General features: G+C 35.6%; 1 protein-coding gene and 1 non-coding gene across 2 annotated transcripts in view; one reads left to right on the top strand and one right to left on the bottom strand.

Moving 5' to 3' along the window:
- STPG2 (sperm tail PG-rich repeat containing 2) overlaps positions 1-26,473 on the bottom strand; it is a 536,245-nt gene that overhangs the window by 396,943 nt on the left and 112,829 nt on the right. The window contains exons 8-10 of the mRNA XM_034672291.1: positions 22,316-22,423; positions 16,995-17,154; positions 4,072-4,232 (exon numbers count right to left, since the gene is read on the bottom strand). Of these exons, the coding sequence (XP_034528182.1) occupies positions 4,072-4,232; positions 16,995-17,154; positions 22,316-22,423 (429 nt within the window). The remainder of the gene's footprint in view (positions 1-4,071; positions 4,233-16,994; positions 17,155-22,315; positions 22,424-26,473) is intronic.
- LOC117804498 lies at positions 994-1,095 on the top strand. The gene has a single exon (XR_004628983.1). It is a non-coding gene; the product is annotated as a U6 spliceosomal RNA (small nuclear RNA).

Below are 26,473 nucleotides of genomic sequence, written 5' to 3'. Positions count from 1 at the left end.
ACTAATTCAAAAAAGAAGGTGAGGTAAGAAAAAAATGCTAAAACAAGCAAGCCAATAGAATATATGAAACAATATGGCTTCTATACACACAAATGTATCAGTAATCATTAAATATAAATGGATTTATACTGCAGTTCAACACAGTTTATCAGACTCGATTTTTAAATCTTAGACATGTTTAGTGTATCTTTCACTCTTGGTTATAGTTTGTCAAATTTTTCATAAACTAAAAGAGTCTGGGTTAAACCTACAGGTAGTTTTTAATTGTCACTAATAATAGCAAAGGTTATTATGTTTTTACTATGCGCCAGAAGCTATTTAAAGTATTTTACATGTATTGATTCATTTAGTATACACAACAATGCTTCAAGGTATGTACTATTATGATCTCCATCTTACTAAGGCATAAAGAGTTAAAATAACTTACACAAGGTCAGTGACAGAGCAAGAAAATATACTCAAGTACTCTGACATCAGAGCTGATGCTCATAATTGCTATGCTATGCTGTCTCATTATCTGGAGTGGAGAATAAAGATTATAATGAGGGCTTTGTAAAAATTTCTTGCAAGTGATAATTCTAATAATTTTTTAAAATTTAAATGTTGGGTTACTTAGAACAATGAACTTCTAGTACATTTTAAACAAAATACAACAAAAATATTCTAAAAACTACTAACGTTCATGATGCATTTCAAATATACCTACATCAGCACTTAAAAATAGTTAAGATGGTAAATTTAATGTTATTTTTTTACCACATTAGAGTATATACATATAAATAAAATTTTGTGAGAATTCATAAAAATCTCACTGTGAAATTTTAATTTTTGTTTAAATAAGAAAAACCTTTATTTACTCCATTTTTCTTTTATGCCTAAAAATCTTAAGCAACATCCAGAGATTACAGATAATGATTTACAGCTGTTTTTTCATTACAATGAGATCTATTTCAGCTATATCCGCGAAGTTTTTAACTAGTTTAAAGCATTAGAGTGATAACTTTGGCAGCACATATACTAAAACTGGAACAACAAAGAGAAGATTAGCACCCTATGCAAAAATGACTTGCAAATTTAACTTCATTTCATTTTTTTAAAAAGAGTGTTTTAAAGCACTAGGGTATTCTTACATTACCACCATGAGTGTTCCACTTACTGGGTTGAAAATAATTTTCTCTGATAGAAAGGACAAATCCAATTCAGCATTTCATGGCTCTACTATCCCCGTTTCATCTACCCCACCCCTACAGAGTTCTTTATAGCTACTTTTTTTTTTTTTTGCCAAACCAAACTTACAAGAACTAATTTTAGTTTTCTGTAGTATTTTTTACAATAAATTGTGCTTCTCTTTAAGCTTCCTGGAGTACAGTTCTATGCCTCTCTCTCATATTCATTTATTCAATTATAATTTCCTGAGTGTCTACTACAGGACAGATACCATGTTTCCACTGTTTTGTACATGTCCTTTTATCACTTGACAACTATGTTCAAACTCCCCCAATGTTTAACTCCTATTCGTATTCTACCTATAAAATATCTATCTGTTCTATCTATATTTTTTACCCTTATTGTTAGCTACTTTTACTTTTCCATACGTACATTCTTTTAAACTTTCTCAAATTCCTTAGGAGTGAGAAAAAATAAATAATAAATATATAGACATATATCACAACGTCCTTTTAAAAATGTCCTCTAAAAAGTTTAATGTATAGCAAAACTGCATTGTCAGAATTTTACAAATGAGATTATCTTCCTGTCAACACTTTTAGGCTAGTTTCACTCTTAGAGTCTCCAATCTTAAGAACATTTCTTGTTTTCTGCTGATCATTTTGAAATAGGGAATACCTAAGTTCCTTGTACATATCTAACAATGTCCAGAATCTCTTCTTTGACAATTCTAAAATGTAAAACAACATGATCACTATTTGCAAAAGATTCTTCCCTTCTATTTCATTAGTTCTCCTTTATTTAGTCAAAAATTAAGCTAAGACGTGAGTTCCTCCCATAGCTTCCTCTACCTTTTGTGAAAGTAAATTATCAGTAAATCAAAAACATGTCTGACATCTGCTTTCAATAAAATGAGAAATCCAACAAGAGCTTTTAATATCTCCTCACTTAGTTAACATCTTTGATACTCTATATCACTTTATATAGATCCAGATTCCATCTGGTAACATTTCCCTCTGCCTGGAAGACTTTCTTTAACATTTCTTATACTGCAGGGCATTGAGGGATAATATTTCAGCTTTTATACATATATAAAGGTCTTCATTTTATTCTCAGTTTTGAAAGATATTTTAGCCTGCTATAGAATTATAGGTTGACAAAAGTTTTCTTTTAATACTTAAAAATGTTGCACTGCTGTCTTCTGACTTACATCATTTCCAACAAGAAATATACTGTCATTTTTAACTTTGTTCCTCAATGCTATGTATCCTTTTTCTCTGGCTGCTTTTAAGAATTTTTTTTTAACCATTCTAGTCAATTTGGTTATAATATGCCTTGGCATAGTTTCCTTAATGTTTTTTGTGTTGCAAGCTTGTTGGGCTTCATGGATAAGTAGGTTTTGAGTTCTTTTCAAAGTTTGGAAATTTTCAGCCATTGTTTCTTAAAATATTTTTTATGCCCCCGCAATTTTTCTCTTCCTTCAAGAATGCTAATTACACTTATATTAGGCCACTTCAAATTGTCTCATAGTTCACTGATAACTTTACTCACTATTTCTGTCCTTTTTCTCACCATGTTTCATTTCTGATAGTTTCTCCCAGTGTCTTAGGGTTCACTAATCTTTTCTTCTAACTTCCTAAGCTGTTGTTAATGACAGTGTACTTTTTTAAAAATGTTATATTTGTCATCTCTAGAACTTCAATTTGTGTCTTTTTATTTGTGCCATTTCTCTACTCAATATTTTTGATCTTTCTCCTACCTTCTTAAACATGTGGAATATAGTTATACTAACGGCTTAATGTCTTTATCTACTAATTCTATCATCTGTGTAATTTCTTGTCTTCTATTGATTGTTTTTATCTTCCTGATTCTAGGTTATATTTTCCTGATTCTTTGCACACCTACTAATTTTGTTTTATTGGATGTCACACTCTGTGAATTTTATCCTCTTGGATACTGGATATTTTTTAAATCCTATGAATATTATTGACATTTGTTGTGAGATACAGAAATCCAGTAAAGCAAAAAATATATATATAAGATGAAACGCCTGGAAAAAATATATAAACTGTCATTCACAGGTGGCATAATTGTGCTTGAGGAATTTTTTTTAAAACTAATGATAAATTAATAGAATTAATCATTCAATTTAGCAAGAAGTATGGATTGGTAAAGCAAATCTTCAATAAAGACTATTATATTTCTTTATACCAATAGCAGAAAGCTAAACAATGAAAATATTTAAAAGGTATCATTAGCTAAAAAACATCAAATACTAAATACCAAGGAATAAATCTAATAAAGATGGTTAAGACTTCTACACAAAAATAAAACCACAAAAAGCATTTAAAGGAGACCTAAATTACTCTCAGAAAATAGTGGAGTAATTTTATCTTATTTTTTTTAGTGGAACAATTTTAAAATGAAGATAAGTATTTAAAGAAATACATATGAGATCCTCAAAGAAATAATGAGATCCATCTTTTGAAAAGAAATTACAAACATAGTTGAAAACAAATTTAATGTTTATTCTTATGCCATAAAGTACCATATACAAATAATTTCAATAATAATAGTATGGCTTGGAGTGCCTGGGTGGCTCAGTCGGTTAAGCTTCTGACTCTTAGTTTCACCTCGGGTCCTGACCTCAGGGTCATGAGATTAAGCCCCATGTTGGGCTCTGCACTCAGTGCAGAGTCTGCTTGTCCCTCCCCCTGTGCTCCTTCCTGTGCTCTCTCTCTCTCTCTGTCTCTCTCTCAAATAAATAAGTAAAATCTTTAATAATAATTAATAATAATAATAGTATGACTTAAAATAATGAGGTATATATGTCACATGTAATTTTTTAAGTCCTAAGTCTTGGTATTAGATATAAAGAATATTATTTTGGTATTCACAAATTACCTGATAATCAACAGGACCAGGAGCAGTAAAAGCTTCTTTCTGAACCAGGGAGAGAGTCCGAGGAACAGAAGAACCAAATGCACTTCTCTTTTGTTTCTTCAAGCAGGTATTGCTAAAGTTGTCGATTACAGTATTGTTTAGGATATTATAAAACCCAGGACCTAAAGTCATGAGGAATATCATAGGTAAGAATAAACATGCTTTTAATTTTTTTAAACTGAGTAATCTTAAACTAAGTGTTTTTTTTAGAAAGAACTCTCATATATTACTGGCAGAAATGTAAAAGGTATGACATTTAGAGAAACATTTTGTCAAATTCTTATAAAGTTAAACACATACATAGTATATGACCCAGAAATTCTACTCCTAGGTATTTTCCCAAGAAAAATGAAACCTAAATGTCCATCAGCTGGTAAATTTTAAAAATGTGCTATACCCAAACAATAGAATACTACTCAGCAATAAAAAGGAAATATAAATGCAATAACATGAATCAACCTCAAAAACATGATACCAAGTGAAAGAAGATAGACAAAATCCTGAATAACATATGATTTGTTACATGAAATTCCAGAAAATGCAATATCATAGTGACAGACAGTAGCCTGGAGTGGGTGGAGATTAACTGCAGAGGGGAATGAGAGAGCATTTTTAAAATGATGAAAATGTTCCAAAACGTAATTGTAGTGGTGGTTACCTGAATACATACATTTATCAAAACTCATCAAAGTGCACATTTAAAATGATTTATTTTATTGTGTAAATTATACCTCAATAAAGAAGAAGGAAAGAGGAAGGAAGGAAGGAAGGAAGGAAGGAAGGAAGGAAGGAAGGAAGGAAAAAGAAAGAAAGAAAGAAAGAAAGAAAGAAAGAAAGAAAGAAAGAAAGAAAGAAAGAAAGGAAGGAAGGAAGGAAGAAAAGAAGAAAAGAAAAGAAAAAAAAGAAAAGAAAAGAAAAGAAAAGAAAAGAAAAGAAAAGAAAAGAAATAAAGAAAATTCTTGCTGCCAAAAAGCATTAAAGAGTTGATGTAGCAACATTAAAAACCAATTTGGCACTGGAATGAATCCTAAACATATATATATATATATAAAATTTTGAAAAATGTGTAAAGTTTTTCCTTACAATAATGAGAACTGAACTAAAAACTTACATAAAAAACTGAACCAAATTAACTTTTGGAAATTATTAAAGTCTTATTTATATAGCTCTCTAAGGACATTTATTGAAGTTTATAAATATTATAGATAGCGTATTCTAAGAGAAATATAGTAAATAAGAGTACAGAGTTTAAAAAATCAATTTGGGGGAAAAAATCCCCTATCATCCAATATTCCTATCACAGCAGTTACTTTATTTTTGCCTTTTACCTTTCAGGACATGTTATAACCAGGAATATTTTCTACAGTGGCGATCTGAGTGGATAACATTTTATTCATTCAAAATTATACAAACTTTCACTGAAGAAAGTTTTATCAAAACATTAAAATGCTTGAAACAAATATTTATATTTTTGTATCTTTGTATATTTGTACATATGTTTTACAATTCAGTAATATTAAAAAATCAGTTCCAGTGAGCAGCAATACCCATAAAATGCAATAGATACTTGAAAAAACACTTAACTTGGTTGTACTCATGTTATCTGAATTCTACTAAATTAGCTCTACAACTAAATGTTATAAAATGTAACTTCAATCTCATTTGTTTTTCTGGGATGCAAGTTCCTTGTCTGAAGATACAGAAATTGGCTAGATCAATGCCACTCAAAATGTGGTCTGTGGGTTGTTGCTTGTCCAAGAACAATCCACAGGAAAAGGAGCTTACCAATGTAAATTGACTATTTCACTAGGCATTTTGTAACTAGTCTTTCTCCATAAAGGAAGGACTGTGTTGATTTACATTTTGGTACAATCTTCTTTCTCATTGTAGGCAGGAAACAAATAGTTGACAAATGGGCACTTTGAGTAGTATGAGGCTAAAGATACTTTAGGTGTTTTCTAGATTAAAAGTGACCAAATCATTATGCCTAATCAAATAGAAGGTTTTTCTCAAGGAAGCTACCCATAAACTCTTCCCAATTTTTCAAATATTCCAGTTCTAAATCCATTTCTCAAAAATCTCTACCAAAAATTCTCTTGTGCCAACTCTCAAAAAAACCTAAATGCTAATGTCTTATTTCTGCAATCTTCAAACATTCCACCACTGGTAATGTTTAGAGAAAAAGGTAAATAGAAAATGTAATGAAAACTATTTGGACCACCATTTAAGGTACTTAAGAGACAAGTATCTGAGATCTGTCTCTTTTCTGACAGGAGAAGACAACAGAACACATTACAGCTTAAGTGCTTAAATATAGGGACCTCACTCGAAGTACATACATTGCAAGTAGTACCATGTTAAGCATCTGATTTGAAAAGCCATCCTGATCATGTAATTCACTCACATTAGAGGGTTTTCACATTCATTTTTCTAGTCAGTAAGTACAGAAATGCCCAGGAACAGCAGAGTTAGAGAGTTTAGAGTTACCTTCTAAAAGTAACCTGTAAGTATGTTCTAGAACTGATTGATGGGTCTAATTTATTACTGTACACTAATATCTACACAGAAAAAAAAAATTGAAGTTCCATGAGGCCATTCTCACTAATCTTTAAAATACATAAGATTCAGTATTAGATTGGACAGGTCATCATAATTTAACTGTATTCTTAACAAATAAACTAACCTTTGGGGAATTTATAATACTTTATTCATAATACATTAGGCCACAAAATTGAAAACAAGACCCAATCCTCAGGCAGTTGGGCCAGTCCTTTGGATTTCAAATTCATGAGAAATACTACTGAGGTAAGCTCAGCTGGGGTAGTTTCAAGCACCTACACATGACCTCTCCAGAAGTCCAGTCTTAGAATACTCAGACTTCACAGAGGCTTAGGACTCCAAGACCAACTGTTTCAACAGGCCCAGGCATATACTGTAAACCTCATAACTTTGTCTAAGAAGTGCTCAAATATCACTTCCCCTGCATGCTATTGGTCAAAAAAGATACCAGACTAACCAAGATTGGATGGGAGAAGAACAAGACTCAACTGCTCAATGGCATGAGTAGTAAATAATTTTGTACCAGTATAGACTTACCATAACAAACTACTGTAACAAAACTTATAGCAATGGTTTGAGATCAGGCAATGGGTCAGAAGTTGGAACAACTCAAGACTTAGAGAAAGGGACATGAGAGGACAGTTGGTGATGGCTTAAAGGACAGGAGGAAAACGTTATTGGAAGCTGGAGAAAAGACAACTTGTATAATGCAGTGGCAGAGATTTTAACAAAACTAATGCTTAGATAATAAAGAAGATACTTAATAAATAAGTAGTTTCTAGCTAAGAAAGTTTCCAGGCTGAATTTCGAAAGTCCCAAATAGTTGTTTTTAGCCATGTGTGAGAAGGTATGGAAAGAGATGGGCTAAAACTGCTATTTTCAAGGAGAATTTGTAAGAAATGAAAGAAATCAAAATTTTCTGGGTTTGAAAGTAAAACTCTTTTTCATCCCATCTCTACATATAGCAAATAGCTCTCAAAGAAAGAAATGGCCTGAGATCAAAGACCAAATCCAGGGTATGACTGTAAGACCCTTTGTTAAGACCTCAGAAATATTTAAGATGGTACATCATAGTATCTCTCAGTTCAAGAAAAGGCTTGGAAGAATTTTAAGCCATATGTCATAGACCTTCTTGGCTAAAACAATAATGCTCCTAAGAATCTAAAAGTATCAAAACACAGCAGCACCAAAGGTGACCCAAAGTAGACAAGGGTTTTCCTAAGAAGTATATTTGAGTGTGGCTTTTGTCCAGTGTATTTGATTCTAAGTCAATACAATAAGATACAACATTTTTAAAAGGAATTATACAAACTTGGAAAGAAAGGGACAACAGTGCAAAATGAAAAGTTACTGTAGACCCCTCATCTTCTAAGGCAGGGAGCAGGCTGAGAAAGCTCCAACTGGAAACACAGCCTACTTCTTTGAATTTTTTTCTTGCTTCTTGAGTATTGCTATATACTTCCCTCTTAGGACCACTTTTGCTGTATTCCAAAGGTTTTGGACCATTGTGCTTTCATTTTCATTTGTTTCCATGTATTTTTTTTATTTCTTCTTTGATTTCCTGGTTGATCCATCCAATGTTTAGTAGCAGGTTGTTTAACCTCCATGTATTTGTGGTCTTTCCAAATTTTTTCTTGTGGTTGACTTCTAGTGTCATAGTGCTGTGGTCAGAAAAGGTACATAGTATGATTTCAAGCTTTTTGTATTTGTTGAGGCCTGTTTTGTGACCTAATAGGTGATCTATTCTGGAGAACCTTCCATGTACACTTGAAAAGAATATGTATTCTGCTGTTTTAGGATAGAATGCTCTGAATATATCTGTTAAGTCCATCTGGTCCAGTGTGTCATTCAAAACCATTGTGTCCTTGTTATTCGCTATTTAGATGATCTGTCCACTGATGTCAGTGGGGTGTTAAAGTCCCCTACTATTATTATGTTATTATCAATTAGTTCCTTTATGTTTGTTATTGTTTTATATATTAGAGTGCTCCCATGTTGGGTGCATAAATTTTACAATTGTTATATCTTGTTGTAACAACCCCTTTATGGTTACATAATGCCCTTCTTTATCTCGTTTTAAAGTCTTTATGTTAAAGTCTAGTTTGGGGGCACCCGGGTGGCACACTCGGTTAAGCATCCAACTCCTAGATTTGGCTTAGGTCGTGATCTCAGGGTCATGAGATGGAGCCCTATGTTGGGTTCCACAATAAGCATGGAGTCTGCTTGAGTTTCTTTCTCCCTCTCCTTCTCCCTCTGCTCCTCCTCCCCATGCTCTCGCATGCTCTTTTTCTCTCTCAAATGAATAAAACTTCAAAATAAATAAAATAAAGTCTAGTTTATCCAATCTATGTATTGCTACTCTTGCTTCCTTTTGACATCAATTTGCATGATAAATGCTTCTCCACCCCCTCACTTTCAAACTGCAGGTACCCTTGATCTAAAATAAGTTTCTTGTAGGCAGCATATAAATGGGTCTTGCATGCTTCTCCATTTTGACACCCTGTGGCTTTTATTGGAGCATTTAGTCCATTTCTATTCAAAAAGTAATTATTGATAGATTTGTATTCATTGACATTTTATTACTTGTTTTTTATTGTTTCTGGGTATTTTCTCTGAGTCTTTCTTATCTTTGTCACTTTTGGTTTCTACTTTGCACTCAAAGGATTCCCTTTAATATTTCCTGGGGTAGTGGTCATGAACTCCTTTGGTTTTTGTTTGGGAAACTCTTTATCTCCCCTATTCTGAATGATAGCCCTGCTGGATAGAGTACTCTTGGCTACAAATTTTTCATATTTACCACTTTGAATATATCATGCCACTCCCCTCTGGCTTGACAAGGTTCTGTTGAGAAATCTCCAACTAGCCTTAAAGGTCTTCCCTTGTAAGTTAGGAACTTCCTATGTCTTCCTGCTTTTAAAATTGTTTCTTTATCACTATATTTTGCAAATTTAATTACAATATGTCTTGGTATGGACCTGCTTTTGTTGATTTTGATGGGAGTCCTCCATGCCTCCTGAATCTCGATATCTGTTTCCTTTCTCAGATTAGGGAAGTTTTCTGCTATTATTTCCTGAAATAAATTTTTCATAGTAATATTTTTTATTATATTATGTTAGTCACCATACAGTACATCCCTAGTTTTTTATGTTAAGTTCCATGATTCATTACTTGCGTATAACACCCAGTGCACCATGCAATACGTGCCCTCCTTAAAACCCATCACCAGCCTATCCCATTTCCCCCCTCGCTGAAGCCCTCAGGTTGTTTCCCAGAATCCATAGCCTCTCATGGTTCATTCCCCCTTCTGTTTAGCCCCCTTTCCACTTCCCTTTCTTCTCCTACTGATCTTCCTACTTCTCATGTTCAATAAATGAGTGAAACCATATGATAATTGTCTTTCTCTGCTTCACTTATTTCGCTTAGCATTATCTCCTCCAGTGCCGTCCATGTTGCAGCAAATGTTGAGAAATAGTTCTTTTTGATGGCTGAGTAATATTCCGTTGTATATATGGACCACATCTTCTTAATCCAGTCATCTGTTGAAGGGCATTTCGGTTCCTTCCACAATTTAGCTATTGTGGAAAATGCTGCTATGAATATTGGGGTGCATATGGCCCTTTTCTTCACTATGTCTGTATCTTTGGGGTAAATACCCAGTAGTGCAATGTCTGGATCATAGGGTAGCTCAATTTTTAACTATTTAAGGGACCTCCACACTGTTTTCCAGAGTGGCTGTACCAACTTGCATTCCCAACAACAACGTAGGAAGGATCCCCTTTCTCCACATATTCTCCAACAATTGTTGTTTCCTGCCTTGTCAATTTTTGCCATTCTAACTGGTGTAAGGTGGTATCTCAGTGTGGTTTTGATTTGAATTTCCCTGATGGCTAATGATCTTGAACATTTTTTCATGTGTCTGTTAGCCATTTGTATGTCTTCATTGGAAAAGTGTCTGTTCATATCTTCTGCCCATTTTATGATTTGTTTATTTGTTTCTTGTGTATTGAGTTTGAGATGTTCTTTGTAGATCCTGGATACCAGTCTTTTATCTGTAGTGTCCTTTGCAAATATCTTCTGCCATTCTGTGGGCTACCTCTTAGGTTTTTTTACTATTTCCTTCGCTGTGCAGAAGATTTTTATCTTGATGAAGTCCCACAAGTTCATTTTTTCCTTTGATTCTCTTGCCTTTGGAAATGTGTCATGAAAAAGTTGCTGCGCCAATGTCATAGAGGTTGCTGCCTATGTTCTCCTCCAGGATATTGATGGATTCCTGTCTCACATGGAGGTCTTTCGTCCATTTGGAGTTTATCTTTGTGTATGGTGTGAGAGAGTGGTCAAGTTTCATTCTTTTGCATGTAGCTGTCCAATTTTCCCAGCACCATTTACTGAAGAGACTGTCTTTTTTCCACTGGATGTTTTTTCCTGCTTTACCAAAGATTAGTTGCCCAAAGACCCGAGGGTCCATTTCTGGGTTCTCTATTCTGTTGCATTGGTCTATGGGTCTGTTTTTGTGCCAGTACCATGCTGTCTTTGTGATCACAGCTTTGTAGTGTAGCTTGAAATTCGGCAATGTGATGTCCCCAGCGTTGTTTTTCCTTTTGAACAATTCCTTGGCGATTCGGGGCCTTTTGTGGTTCCACACAAATTTAAGGGCTCTTTGTTCCACTGCTTTAAAAAATGTCATTGGTATTTTGATCGGGATGGCATTGAAAGTGTAGATTGCTCTGGGTAGCATGGACATTTTAACTATGTTAATTCTTCCGATCCATGAGCATGGAATATTTTTCCATCTTTTTGTGTCTTCTTCAATGTCTTTCCAGAGTGATTTGTAGTTTCTAGAATATAGATCCTTTACCGCTCTGGTTAAGTTAATTCTGACATGACGTATGAATTTTGGTGCTATTGTAAAAGGAATGGATTCCCTAATTTCTCTTTCTTCAGTCTCATTGTTCGTGTATAGAAATGCAACTGATTTCTGAGCATTGATTTTGTATCCCGCCACATTACTGAATTGCTCTATAACTTCTAGTATTTTGGAGGTGGACTCCTTTGGGTTTTCCATATAGAGTATCATGTCATCTGCGAAGAGAGACAGGTTGACTTCTTCTTTGCCAATTTGGATACCTTTTATCCCTTCTCGTTGTCTGATTGCTGTTGCAAGGACTTCTAGTACTATGTTGAATAATAGTGGCGAGAGTGGGCATCCTTGTCATGTTCCTGATCTTAAGGGAAAGGCTTCCAGCTTTTCCCCATTGAGAATGATATTTGCTGAAGGCTTTTCATAGATGGTTTTTATGAAATTGAGATATGTACCCTCTATCCTTACACTCTGAAGGGTTTTAATCAGGAAAGGATGCTGTATTTTGTCAAATGCTTTTTCTGCATCTATTGAGAGGATCATATGGTTCTTGACTCTTTTCTTGTTGATATGATCTATCACACTGATAGATTTGCAAATGTTGAACCACCCCTGCATCCCAGGGACGAATCCCACTTGGTCATGATGGATAATCCTTTTAATGTACGGTTGGATCCTATTAGCTAGGATCTTGTTGAGAATTTTGGCGTCCATATTCATCAGGGATATCGGTCTGTAATTCTCCTTTTGGATAGGGTCGTTGCCTCGTTTCGGGATCAACGTTATACTGGCCTCATAGAATGAGTTTGGTAGTTTTCCTTCTGTTTCAATTTTTTGAAACAGCTTCAGGAGGATAGGTATTATTTCTTCTTTGAATGTTTGGTAGAATTCCCCAGGGCATCCATCAGGCCCTGGAGTCTTGTTTTTCGGGAGGTTTTTGATCACTGCTCAATCTCTTCATAATTAATTGGTCTGTTTAAAAAATCAATTTCTTCCTGTTTCAGTCTTGGTAGTTTATAGGTTTTTCATTTCTTCCAGGTTGTTTAATTTATTGGCATAAAGCTGTTAATTAAAGATTCTAATGATCCTTCCTATTTCATTGGTGTTGGTTGTGACCTCTCCCTTTTCATTCACAATTTTATTAATTTGGTTCCTTTCTCTATTCTTTTGAATAAGTCTGGCCAGTAGCTTANGCATTTAGGCCATTCACATTGAGAGTGATTATTGAGAGATATGATTTTAATGATGTCATGTTGCCTATAACGTCTTTGTTTCTACAGATTGTAACTTTCTGTTCTGTATTACTCTTGGGGCCTTTTTACTTTTATAGAACCCCCCTTAATATCTCCTGTAGAGCTAGTTTCGTGTTTATGAAATTGGTCAGTGTCTGGCGATTCTGGAAGGTCCTTATCTCTCCATCAATTCTGAATGACAGCCTTGCTGGACAAAGGATCCTTGGCTGCATGTTTTTCTCTGAAAGAGCTTTAAAAATGCTCCCCCCACCCTTTCTCTCTTTCCAGGTCTGTGTAGACAGGTCTGACGTAATCCTGATATTTTTGCCTTTGTACGTGAGAAATTTCTTTGCCCTGGCCGCTTTCAATACTGTATCTTTGGATCTAATATTTGCAAATTGTACCATAACGTGACATGGCGTAGGTTTGTCGTGGTTGAATTTGGGAGGCGTCCTCTCTGCCTCTTGGATACGAATGCTTGTTTCCTTTGCTAGATTAGGGAAGTTTTCAGCTACAATTTGTTTAAAATTTATCTCTTCTAGACCTCTCTCTTTCTCCACCCCCTCCAGGATGCCGATGATTCTGACATTGGAACATTTCACTGCGTCAGTAATCTCCCTAACCTACATTCTTGAGATTGGAATTTTTTGAGCCAAGTTTCTGTCTTAGCTTTCTCTTTTACTAACCCATCCTCCAGTTCACTAATTCGTTCTTCTGCCTCATTTACCCTGGCCGTCAGAGCATCTAGTTTTGACGCATTTGATTCATAGCATTTTTAATTTCTGCCAGATTCACTCTCATTTCCGCCCTTAGAGATTCTATATTCTCATTAATATTTTCATTAATACTTTTTTCAAGCCTACACATCATCTTGACCATTGTTACTCTGAACTCCATTTCTGATAATTTGGTTATATCCATATCCATCAGTTCTGTGGCAGAGGCCACAGACTCATTGTCTTTTCTTTGCTGGGGGGGACTTCTTCTCGTCATTCTGATGAGGAGAGATTGCGGGGATGTACAGAGCCCCAGTTATTGATCAGGACACCAGCAGCTTGCTCTTGTTTTATAGGGACATTAGGGATGTGGGCTTCTTGATTTTTCAGCTTGCCTTCTGGGGGAGGGGCCTGCTGCACTGATATTCAGGCAACCCTGTTTGGGTAGAGTTGCCCCCTCCCCTGTGAGGTTGGATGGGGATGGGCATAATGTGAGCTGGTATTTCCGGGCTTTTGTTCTCTGGCAGCTTTCCCTGGCAGTTTTCTGTGCCCCTTCTGAGAGTCCGAGCAGCAGTGGCCGAATCCCAGCCTCTGGCTCAGAACAGAGAGATCACAATCTGCTCTCCACTGAGCTCTCCTGGCCTCTTTAACTCTGTTTTTGTTGGTGCAGCGAAAAACCCCGCAGCGTCCCGGGATGTGCGCCCCACAGCCGGCGTCCCAGCCCTCACTTCCAGGGCCAGCACGTCTCTGTCATTTGTGTTTCTAACACCACCAGCCACCCCCGGTTCCCACGTGCGCTCCTGAGCTCCCTGTTTCAGTATGGTTCGGGGGCGCTCTGGAGCGCCGGTTTTCAGTCTGGTTGCACAAGCGTTTCCAGGCTCACAGTCTCAGTCTGGTTCCAGTGAGCACTCCGGAGCTCCGGTTTTCAGCCTGGTCACATGTGCATTCCCAGGCTCATGGTCTCAGTCTGCTGTCTCGCGGGTGCCGGTCCGCGAGTCCGCCCGCTCCCCCATGCAGGTGGCTACCGCTTCCTGGCGCCTGAGCGCAGAGGCTCCCTCCCCCTTCCACTTATCTTCCGATATCTGTGTGCAGATTCACGGCTCCCCGCTTCGTACCTCAATACTCAGCACTGGAGATGTTCGTTTGTAGAGATCCAGATGTATCTTCCTACGTCTCAGGCTGATTCGTGGGTGTTCAGGATGGTCTGGTACCTATCCAGCTCGACTCAGGGAACCAGCTGAAAAAGGGGACCCCTACTCCTCTGCCATCTTAACCCCTCCCTGAAATAAATTTTCTGCTTTCTTTTCTCTCTCTTCTTCTTCTGGAACTTCTATAATATGAATGTTATTTCATCTGTTGGAGTCATGGGTTCCCTAAGTCTACTCTCATGTCCCATAATTATTCTTCCTCTCTTTTTGTTCAGCTTCATTATTTTCCATTATTTTGTCTTCTAGGTCACTAATTCATTCCTCTGCTTCTTCTGGCCTGCTGTTAATTGCATCAAGCCCATTTCCAATCTTGTTTATTGTATTCTTCAACTCTGATTGATTCTTTCTTAACTCTTTTATCTCTGTGGTAAGGGTCTCCCTAACGTCTTCTTTTCTTTTGTCAAGCCCAGTGAGTATCATTATGATTGTTGCTTTAAATTCTCCATCAGGCATGTTACTTGTATCTGCTTTGCTTAGATCTCTGGCCATGGCCTTATCTTGTTTTTTCATTTGTAATAGATTCTTCTGTCTTGACATTTTATCTAAGTCTCTGCTTTCTTCTCTGTGTTAAAAAGCCAGTTATGTCTCCTATTTCTGAAAGTAATAGCCTTATTAAGAAGGTCCTGTAGTGCCCAGGATGTGGCACTTCAGGGAATATCTCCAGTCATGCTGCATGCACTCTGCTATTGTGTTTTGGCTGCTATATCCTTCAGGCCAGTTGTCTGTAGAGGCTCTCCTTGCCTGTGTGGGCAGTGTTTGGTCCCTGGACTGAATGTGGTGAGTTTTAACTAGGTGATCTCTGGTTTGCTTGTGAAATGAGACCTGACACCAGCTCTGCCAGAACTGAAGCCCTGCAGAATTCTCTGGTCAGGAGAAATGGTGTGGGCAGGGATTTCTGGGGAGAAGGGGCCTGGTTTTCTGGGGCAGGAACCTGTTGTGCTGGAACTGAGGCAAGCTTGACTGAGAAGGGCAGTCCCACCAGAAAACAGGGGATGGGTCTTGGTGTAAGCAAGTTAGGCAGCCACAAACACAGCTTATTTCTTATAGAAAAGGAAGGGTGCTTCAAAAGATAGAACCAAGAGCCCAAAAGGTAGAACAAAGGACCTTGGAAAATCATTCCCAGGGAGCCCAACTGGGCCCTAACTAAGGAAATTACAAAATGTGCCTGGTTGGATTTCATAGCTGCTATAGGCCTATGGCTGTTATGGGCCTCTAGTTTTCTCTTTTCTGAATAGGAGCATCTAGTATGATTATCCTATCTTTCTCCCACTGTGTTTTTGGATGTGTGAGGCAGATAATGTGTGTCTTTAGCTCATAGCTCTTCTGACAGAGAGAAGTCATATTCAAGTAGCCAAAGTATCACACCCAAGAATTCTCACCTACAGTGATACAGTCTTAGAGAATAAAATCCTGGACCGCAAGATTACACCATGATTACATGAGACTTTGGGGGCATGGAGAAGGCATGTAGGGCAACTGAAAATGTTTTGTGGGCAGAGGACGGACTATAATAAATTTAGGTTGGCCAAAAATTCTTTGCTACCTGTGTCATTGAGAGATGAAGTGTCATTATCTTCTGTTCAATATGTGCTACCCTGAGTAACCTGATTAACAAACAGAATGTGGGATTTCTGACATTGGGAAAATAAGCCCTGTACCATCCTGCCACGTCCTGTAGAGCCCTGTGCTACCAAATTAAAAGACCAGCTACCCTGGGGCAGCAATGCTGAAGCTATGTATGCGCTCTGAATGACAGTCTTATCTGAGCTCTGCCTTCCAGCCATCCCACAAAATATTAAGTAAGATATAATAGAAAACTCTGTGTTTTAAGCCACTAAGTTCTTTATGCAGCAACACAAAACTATATGTTAACATTTATATAAGTTATTTTTGTGCTGGATTCTTAGTTCTGTATACCAAAACATCCAGTGAAAACACTAGAATATATTTTAGGATATCCCCAAAATAAAATTTTAACAAAAGTACATATCATAAGTTAAATTACTGGCAGTGACCACATGGTTGATATATATGTTCACCCATAAAGAGAAATTAGGAAATTTACTGAATAAAGGAAAACAAGAGAAAATTACCATTAAGATACATGACGTGTTAAACTGAAATCTTACTAAAGTTATATATTATTTTTAATGTATTTGTGTTTAATGTATAGTCGATACTTTAAAAATGTGCCCAAAAAAATGTGACTTAAAATCACAACATAAACCACAGAACAAAAAAAGTGCACTTTTTGGTACATCCATCTTGTCAAGAATATTAAGTTATATAACTACATGGATTAATTGCTAACCTGGCATTTCCTCTGTCCTGGAGTCCTGTGTGAATCGAGCAGCACTTTGACCAAATGCGGTACTTTTCAGTGTTGGTGTCTTCTTCAAGGAATTGAAAGCAGTTCGAGATTCATTATATGTGCCAGGAGCTGGAGTGATTGATTTCATAGGTACAAATCTCTGGTAAAGAACAGGAAAATATGCCAATGAGAAATGTACTATATAGTCCATTTTGATATTTCATGAATTAAAAGTTGCCTTCTTAGTTAATGTAACATCTGGAGTTTAATTTATTTCTTAATGGAGTGAAAAAATACAGATAAATTAAGATCTTGTACCTATCAAAACATAAAATATATAGCTTTTAGTAAAATCATATATATATTAATACAGTAATGCATTATGTACTTTACTAAGCCAAATAGACATTTTGAAGGAAATTATCTCAAGATGAGATTCTAGATGACAATGTATGGACAATTTTCACATTTAAATTATTCTGCAAGTTAAGATAATAAATAAAAAACCATATAATCTAATGTAGTTTCTTTTATGTAATAAAATTATGCAAATTGACAAAGTTCCTTGACATCCATATTCAATTGACTCAACAACGTCGTTAAATATCTTAAGAAAAAACCTTAGATTCAAGTGATATATAAATCTGGTTTAGCTTATAATACTAAACTTATTATATTATAAACTTATATTGTAAGTTTATTGTAAACTTGTAATAAACTTAATATTATATATATCTATATAACTGAACTCAAGAAGTATAGCATTGTATATTTTCTTAGCTTTTCATTTGGAATTAACTTCAAATTTACAGAAAAAAAAATTTGCACGAACAAAAATAATTCAGAAAACACATATATAATGTTTACCCAGATTCGCCCATTATTAACATTATGCCATTTGCTTTTTTCATTTGCCCATACTCTTTTGTTTCTTTCTCTTCTTTCAGTATGTCCATTCCTTCCTCTCTGTGTCTCCCTGTCTGTGTCTCTCTCTCTACACACACACAGAAAACACACACACATACATGCAGCATATATATAGAACCATTTAATGTAAAGTTATATATGTCATGGCCCTTTACCCCTTAATACTTTCGCGTGTATTTACTAAAAATATGGATTTTTTTTTTACATATCTGAAGCACGGTTATCAACTTCAATAAATATATCAATGATATAATATTTTTATCTAATCAACTACTTATATTCCAAATCTGTCAGTTTATCTAATAATGCCTTTGTTCTGTTTTCCCCCTTCAGTATATAATTTAATCTAGGTTCAGATATTGCTTTTAGCCTCCTTTTAATACAGAAACATTTCTACAACCTTCCTTTGTATTCTGTGACTTTGGAAGAATATGGCACCCCACTTTTGTATAATAAAACCTTTGTTAGTTGGGACTTCTCTGATGTTTCCTCATGATTATATTCAGGTTATGCATTTCAGGGCAGCATACTAAATAGGTGTTGCAGCTTTCTCAGAGTATCATATGTAGAGGTACATGATGTCCTTGAACCTCGACAGTCATTTTAATTTTATAAAATGGAATACTCCCTCTACATTTAGCAGTAAGCACTCAACATTCCACTGTAAGCTACAGCCCTCTCTTCTCCCCCAATTATTCATTATTTAACTACTTATTTATCGACTTATTTATGTATTTATAATCCATATGGAAATATGAATGCCAGTTTTAACTATTTATAATTAATTATTGTGGTTTTTTTTAATCAGTGGGGAGCCCTTCAAGTTGGTTCATATGTCCCTATGATATGCTGTCCTCTTTTATTTTTTTGAAACATTTCTTATTTTGTGACATAACAAGATGTTACAGGTTCATCTTCCACCTACTTTGCCCAGTCCCTGCTTCTTGGCTTATTTAGCAAGCTGGGATATATATCTATATATCTATACTATCTACACCTATACCTACAACTTTATCTATACACACACACATACTCATAGAGACACATATACATTTATATTTAAGGAATCATGAGTTCACATCAAATCTTCAATTCAAATCTATCATTCAAGTTCCCTTTTCACCTCCCCCAATCCATATTTGTATGTACCTTCTTCCAAGTGAAAACCCTGGTTCACAATATTGACTTTTTTGCTCAGAGTAATACATCTAAAATAGTTTCATTATTGCTTCACCCTTACCATTATAATAAACCAACCTCCTAAAAAGAATTCAGAATTTGTTTGTAATTCTTTCACTCAGTATCCCCTCCAACTCCATCCTATCCAAGACTGGTGTAGTCAAATACCGTGGTTACATGGATTATTCCTTATCCCCGCTTCAATGTGGCCAAAAGTATTCACTTAGAATACGATGGTACATTTGTTTCCATTCACTTTCAGTTTTAGGGGTTTTTTTTAAAAGCCTTCCCATTCTTACCATGTATTTTTATTTTTGAATATATGGAACATGACATGTTTCTAAAAGACAAATATGTATTTTAAAAAGTATACTCAAAGTTGTGCTATTCCCTTCATTTCCCTTCTACCCCATGGATGATGCACCACTGGAAGAAAATAGTCCAAATTTATAACATTTGCTTATTTTCATGGTATAGAAATTATTAGTCACACTACCATGTGGCTAATCTCATGCTACCATTATAACATCAACCAACACACAAAACCGGAAAAATTAACAGTCAGTTCCTGCAAGCCAACAGAAATGACCTAACTGCAGCATACCAGCACTTCCACTCCATCTCTTTACCATCCCTTGTAGGTAACCAACTTCACTGTTTTCTGATTTATCCTTTATGTGTTTATATAAAAATAAGTAATTATGTGTATGTTTTATTTTTTCTTTTCCATTTTCTTATTGAAGTATAATTAACATACGGTGTTATATTAGTTTCAAGTGTACAATATAAGGGTTGTATAATTCTATATATTACTCAGTGCTCATCATGATAAATATATTCTTAATCTCCTTATTTCATCCATCCTCCCACACACCTCCCCTCTGGCAACCACAAGTTTATGCTCTGTATTTAAGAGTCTGGGGGGCAGGGTGTTGTCTCTTTTTTTTCTTGTTAGTTCATTTGTTTTGTTTCTTAAATCCTACATATAAATGAAATCATATGGTATGTGTCTTTCTCTGTCTGACTTATTTCTCTTAGCATTATACCCTCTATGTTCACTCATGTCATTGCAAATGGCAAGATCTCATTCTTTTTTATGGCTAAGTAATATTCCAATGTGGGGTGTGTGTGTGTGTGTGTGTGTGTGTGTGTGTATGTGTGTCTATGTACACACACACACACACACACACACACACACTACTTCTTTATCCATTCATCTACTGATGGACACTTGGGATGCCTCCATATCTTGGCTACTGTAAATAATGCTGCAATAAAAATTCCCAAATAGACATTTTTCCAAAGATATACAAATGCCCAACAGACACAGGAAAAGATATTCAACATCACTAATCATCAGGGAAATGCAAATCAAAGTCACAAAACCACACCCACCACAATGGTTAGAATCAAAAAGACAAGAAATACCATGTTAGTGAGGATGTGGTGAAAAAGGAATCCTCATGCACTATTGGTGGGAACGTAAATTGACACAGCCACTGTGGAAAACAGTGTGGAGGTGCTTCCAAAAATTAAAAATAAAATCAGCCAAATGATCCAACAATTCCACTACTGGGTATTTACCAAGGGAAAACAAAAACACTAACTTGAAAACATATATGCATCCTTCTACTTATTGCAGCATTATAGGTATGTTTCTCACTTTCCTTTCTTTTTTATACAAAAGGAATACTGATGCCTGGGCCCTATTCTGGACAAATTGAATCAGTCTCTGGAAAAGAGGAAAGAAGGTACCCAGGTATCTAAATGCGTTAAAATTCCCCCAGGTGTTTCTAATACGCAGCAAGATTGAGAACCATTGTCGTAAAAAAAGTCTTATGTTTTAAAAACTAATAGTTGAAGACCTAAGGAAATTCAATGCATTTAGATAAAATACCAAGTAACTCCCTAAATCAATAACTAAAATAAGTACCCCAGAAAAATGTCTACTTCTATAAACCAAAAATTATGTGTTCTAAGTCTACCTTGCTAATTGCATTATTGCTTTTTCTATCAGTCATTAAATATATCTGTTCTATTCAACCAACCACTAACACTAACCCCTAGCAGGCAGTCCTGTTGGTTTTAATTCTTCCGTATCTTTCACCCCAGACCCATTATTGTTTTCTTCATCATCCCCTTAAACAAAACTGATATCATACTTTTTTCCACTTCTGAAAATACATTTAAAATTCTGTAATTGGTGCCAAGTGATATCAAATCAGGACTACATATTAGAAGAATAGAAACAACACAAGAACTGAGAATTCTAGTTATAAAAATGATATTTTTGAAAAAATCAAGGACACACATACACACACACAATATCCTGTTCTCACACATCCATTTTGTGTAGTACCTTAAGTACTATCAAGTCGCTCAGGACAGACACCTGGTATTCATTCTTGATTCTTCCCAGTCCCGCACCACAACATCTAACCCATTAAAAATTTATGTTAATTATGTCTCCAAAAATATACCTGCAATCCATCTCCTTGTCTCCAAGGAGGTGCCTCTTAAGTACAATGAAACCAAAGTAGTAACCTGTAGTCATCTGAAAGTTAACAACCTTCCTGAGTTAAGATAAATTAAAATAATCAAAGCTGTACGTAGTACAGTTGGATAAATACTGCAACTACTTTGATCTAGAGGCTGCCACATGATAAAAGCTTGTTGTATTAAATTGCCATGGAAATATCTTAGATAACTTCAAGTAGCCTTGGTGTACACCCTGGAGAATGTGACACAATTACTGTGAAATAGACTCTTGCATCACAAGTAAAGACCCTAGATGCAGTTGTAGATATGATCTATCTCCACCCTCCAGAGAGAGAATTCAGACCATTCTCTGAAAAACATGCATGTCCTTAAAGATTACATGTTAATACTCTACATATTCATTGGCAGAGTATATTTTAAAACCCAGACTAAATCTATTATAAGCTAAACTGAACGTTCTCACATACAAATTTAAAATGTTTAATAGACAGTTTCAATTCAAATAGTCACCTTTGCATGTTATTGTTAATATTATATCTTATTTCATTTCATTTTACCCATATTTTTTGGCAATATGATTTGTCCCATCCATTTCTGCTTCCAATTTGCTTAAATATCATTTTTTCTTTTTATGATCTTCCTAAACACCAACAGATTTGTTGCTGGCTTCATATTGTATCTATGCTCTGTGTATGAAAATGACTGTAGAACATTACCTGGGATTGAGAAAGAAAAGCAGGTGATGCATCATTTACACTTGGTATCATACTTTCAGCCTTCTGAAATTGACTTTTAATGTCATATTTTCCAGGTCCTGGTACTCCCTAAATTACAGGAAGGAAAAATACATGTTCTCATTAAGAAAGCATCTATAGTACCTAGGGAACAGTTGGCTAAATATATGAACCAAAGCTATAGGGTTTCCAAGCAAATTCCTATATGATATTACCAAAGCACTTCATTAAAAGGCAAGCCAGAACAAACTTCTTAAGAGAAACAACAAAAAAAAATTTCTCTTAGCAAAGCTTCCTAGGAACCTGAAAACACACTACTTGAAACTTTGCTGCCCTCTACTGATAGAGCACAGAAAACAATTATCTACTTCACATAATTAAACATTGCAATGAATAAAGGTGGCTTCTATATTTCTTCTATTTAAATGTATATAACCAAATCTCTAAGAAAATATTTTACTATCTTTTCAAATTTCTGTTAATCAATAGACTACTTTGTTTCCAACAAATAAGCTTCAGGATATATTTTATTTCAAATACAAATGTTAAAATATGTAAGACATTAAGTTTTAATCTACTTTACAGTAGATAAAAATTAATTTGGTAAATACTGGGATTGATTTTTTATTATCTTAGTTAAAAATACTTAACTTTATATTCATAAATATATACAAGAAGTGCTATTTAAAAACATATCAAGAAGTGTTATATATTAATCATCAAATACTTTAATTACCTTGATAGAGTACCTTTCATAGTACAAAAAAGTTTCAAATCTTCTGTTTCATATATACCTCCTCTACTTTTCTGTTGTTAAAAAACTTATTCCTTAATTTACGAATTACATTCTTGGGTGTATAATAAAATTCCCTCAGCAAATCCTGTCATCTCTATCATTATTATATGTCCAAAACCAACATTTTCTCTCCACCTCCACAGACACTACTCTGATCCAAGCCTCCATATCTCACGAGGATTACTGTGAAATCTTCCTTTTTTTTTTTTTAAAGATTTTATTTATTTACTTGACAGAGAGGAGAGACAGCCAGCGAGAGAGGGAACACAAGCAGGGGGAGTGGGAGAGGAAGAAGCAGGCTCCCAGCGGAAGAGCCCAATGTGGGGCTCGATCTCAGAATGCTGGGATCACGCCCTGAGCCAAAGGCAGACGCTTAATGACTGAGCCACCCAGGCGCCCCTACTGTGAAATCTTCCTGACTGCCCCCCTGCTTCCACCCTTGTCCTCCTTCAGTCTATTTTCAACATGGCAGCTAGTGATGGATCTGGTTAGACTGCACCACTTGCCTTCTCAAATCCATCCAATGGTTTGCAATCTCACTTTGAACAAAAATCAAGGCCCTTAATATGATATGAATTTCACCCCCAGACACACTATCACCACTCTAACCTAATCTTCTATTACTCTCACATTTCCATTCACTCTGTTTGTCGCAAAGATTAGGCATATATCAACTTGAGGACCTTTGCACTCTGTCTGGGATGTTCTAATAGCTGTAGTAGCCCCACGACTCACTCCTTCTTAATGAGTGAGTCATTTCCAGGCCACCCAGTCTAAAATTTAACTGCCTCCTCCAAATAATTCTTACCCTCTTTCCTATTTTTTAACCTTATCATTTTTTACTATCCAAAATACAATTTTCTGCTGGGTTGTAAGCTCCAACAGGACAGTTACTGTTTGTTTGCTACTGTATCTTTAGAGTACAGGGGAGTATGTGGAGCATAGTGGGTGCTCAGTAAATATCTGCCAAAAAAATGGATGAATACATTAATGCATGAATGCCTGCATTGAATCCTACATTTTCACTGATCATCTAATGGATTTGGAGACATGTTCCTCTGAGAAATAATGTGGCTCCAAATAAGAACATTAGCCATTTCTAATAATAGTAAAATATCTTAAAGCCCACATATTTAATTTATATTTAATAATACTAGTAATAATAATACTTGGGAAATTTTTATTTAGGAGAAATTCTTATATATAAGTACCTTTTCATATTAATAGGTTTGATTCTAAAAATTTATGCAAAGGTCCATGTCATCTTGTCTTAAATGAACAAATCTATGCCATTATCTGGTGGCTGGTAGAAGAGATGCAATTTGGCTATGGCATGTAAGATTGTTTTTAAATCTATGAACTTATAGTAAGTTAGGTTTAGAATTAAAGAAACTTCTACAGAATTCTGTGTTTATAAAAACCTTTGAGATACAAATCAAATACAGAAATAATAGAGAGCATAACTTCAAATACACAATATTAATCTATATTCTTGAACTTTACAGATATGCTATATCCATCTTCTCCATATAGGCAGGCTTAGTAAAAAATACTCAGCTACTGACAAATTGGGATTACCTTCTTACTGTTATAAATAGTAGTATAAGTGGCCATTACTATGGATCACAGGGAAAAGACTGTGAATAATTAGATAAGTGAATATACTTAGCCTGGGGAACTATTTTTCATAAAAGCAGAAATGAAATCTTGACCTCTTCAATGAGTACTTCTTTTTCCTTTTTTACCGTTTTTTCAAAAAGTTCCTGATGTTATTGAACTTTTTTTCACTAAAATAAGATATAGCAGTAAAATTAGGCCCTTGTTTCTAAAAAGTTAAGCTTAGGATTTAATAAGCCAATTAAAAATGTTTTAAAAATACAAGACTATGACCACTCAAGACAAGTCTCCCTTTATAAAGGTGGAAAGGCTTTGAGAAGACCAGACCCTAGGCACAGGCTGAAAATGCTATAATGTTTATCCTGCTTTTTCAAATTGTTATCAACAGACCACCTGCATTAGTATCAACCTTTTAAATCCACAGCTCCCTCCCCCACAGTGTCTCATTTGAGATCTAGTGGATCAGAACCTTGTTGGGTAGAGGAATCTACACTTTTAACAAGCCTCACAGAGATTCTCACGCATAATAAAGAACCACATCTCAGTCCAAAAGAGGTCACTACTACAGCACCCTCCGCTAGCTAAACACATACATCCCAAAGAAGGCCTAGATCTTAGGAGCATTCTGCCTTGGGAACAGAGGTTAAAGATTATTGGGGCAGGTTGTTTATGGCATCTTTTCATGTGTAACCTAATAAAAATGGGCCTCTTGCTTCAAATAAAAACTGGGGTATAATTATCCATTTGATGATCAGATGGTATTACAGGGGTTAGGAGGACTGGCGGAAGCCACACGATTTTACCTTTACTCTTTTACCATGGAGTCACCATCAATGATGATTCTTCTTTTTCATTAAAAATACTAAAAGTTTGCTATATGCAAATCACTGGTATATAGTAATAAATAAAGCATGGGGTCTGCTTTTGAGAAGCTGACACTAGATTAGTGGTTCTAAACCCAGGCTGTACATGACAATCATCTGGGGAACTTAAAAAATAACAATGACTTGTTCTACCTTATTCAAATTAAAGCCAATGGAAATGAGACCAGGTGCTTTTTTTTTTTAATTTAAAGCTTTTTGGTTGATTCTAATGTGCAGTCACAATGGCGACCTAAATCTGTTTAAAAATCACATTGCTAGACCTCATCCAGGTGCAATCACTTTCCAAAGGTTCTGTAACCACCATTGTTTCCTAGGGTTTCAGAGTCCCCCTCCCGTAAATAAGGACTACAGTGAGACCAGGTTACCAGGTATTTCTTTCAGCTCACATTCTATAATTTAAACTTCTGCAATCATATTTTTAATTTTCTAGTTCTATAAATCTTTGTTCAAACTTGCATTATCCTCCATCTTTCCAAGGATATTAATTATTATTTTATTTATAATTCTGTTCTCCTATCTTTTTCTTGGGAGTTTTATTGATTTGGGATTTTTTTGTCTTTCTCTGTGTTTCGCATTGGAGTATTTCCTAAAATGTCTGGTGATCTCTTGCTCCCCGTTGAGATTTCAGAGTGAGCCACTAAAAGAATTGATTGAAAAATTCATATATAAGGGCGCCTGAGTGGCTCAGTCGTTAAGCGTCTGCCTTCGGCTCAGGGCGTGATCCCGGCGTTCTGGGATCCAGCCCCACATCAGGCTCCTCTGCTGAGAGCCTGCTTCTTCCTCTCCCACTCCCCCTGCTTGTGTCCCCTCTCTCGCAAATAAATAAAATCTTAAAAAAAAAAA

Source organism: Ailuropoda melanoleuca, chromosome 11 (assembly GCF_002007445.2).
Source record: "Ailuropoda melanoleuca isolate Jingjing chromosome 11, ASM200744v2, whole genome shotgun sequence".
NCBI lineage: Eukaryota > Metazoa > Chordata > Mammalia > Carnivora > Ursidae > Ailuropoda > Ailuropoda melanoleuca.
This window is presented reverse-complemented; position numbering and strand designations above follow the sequence as displayed.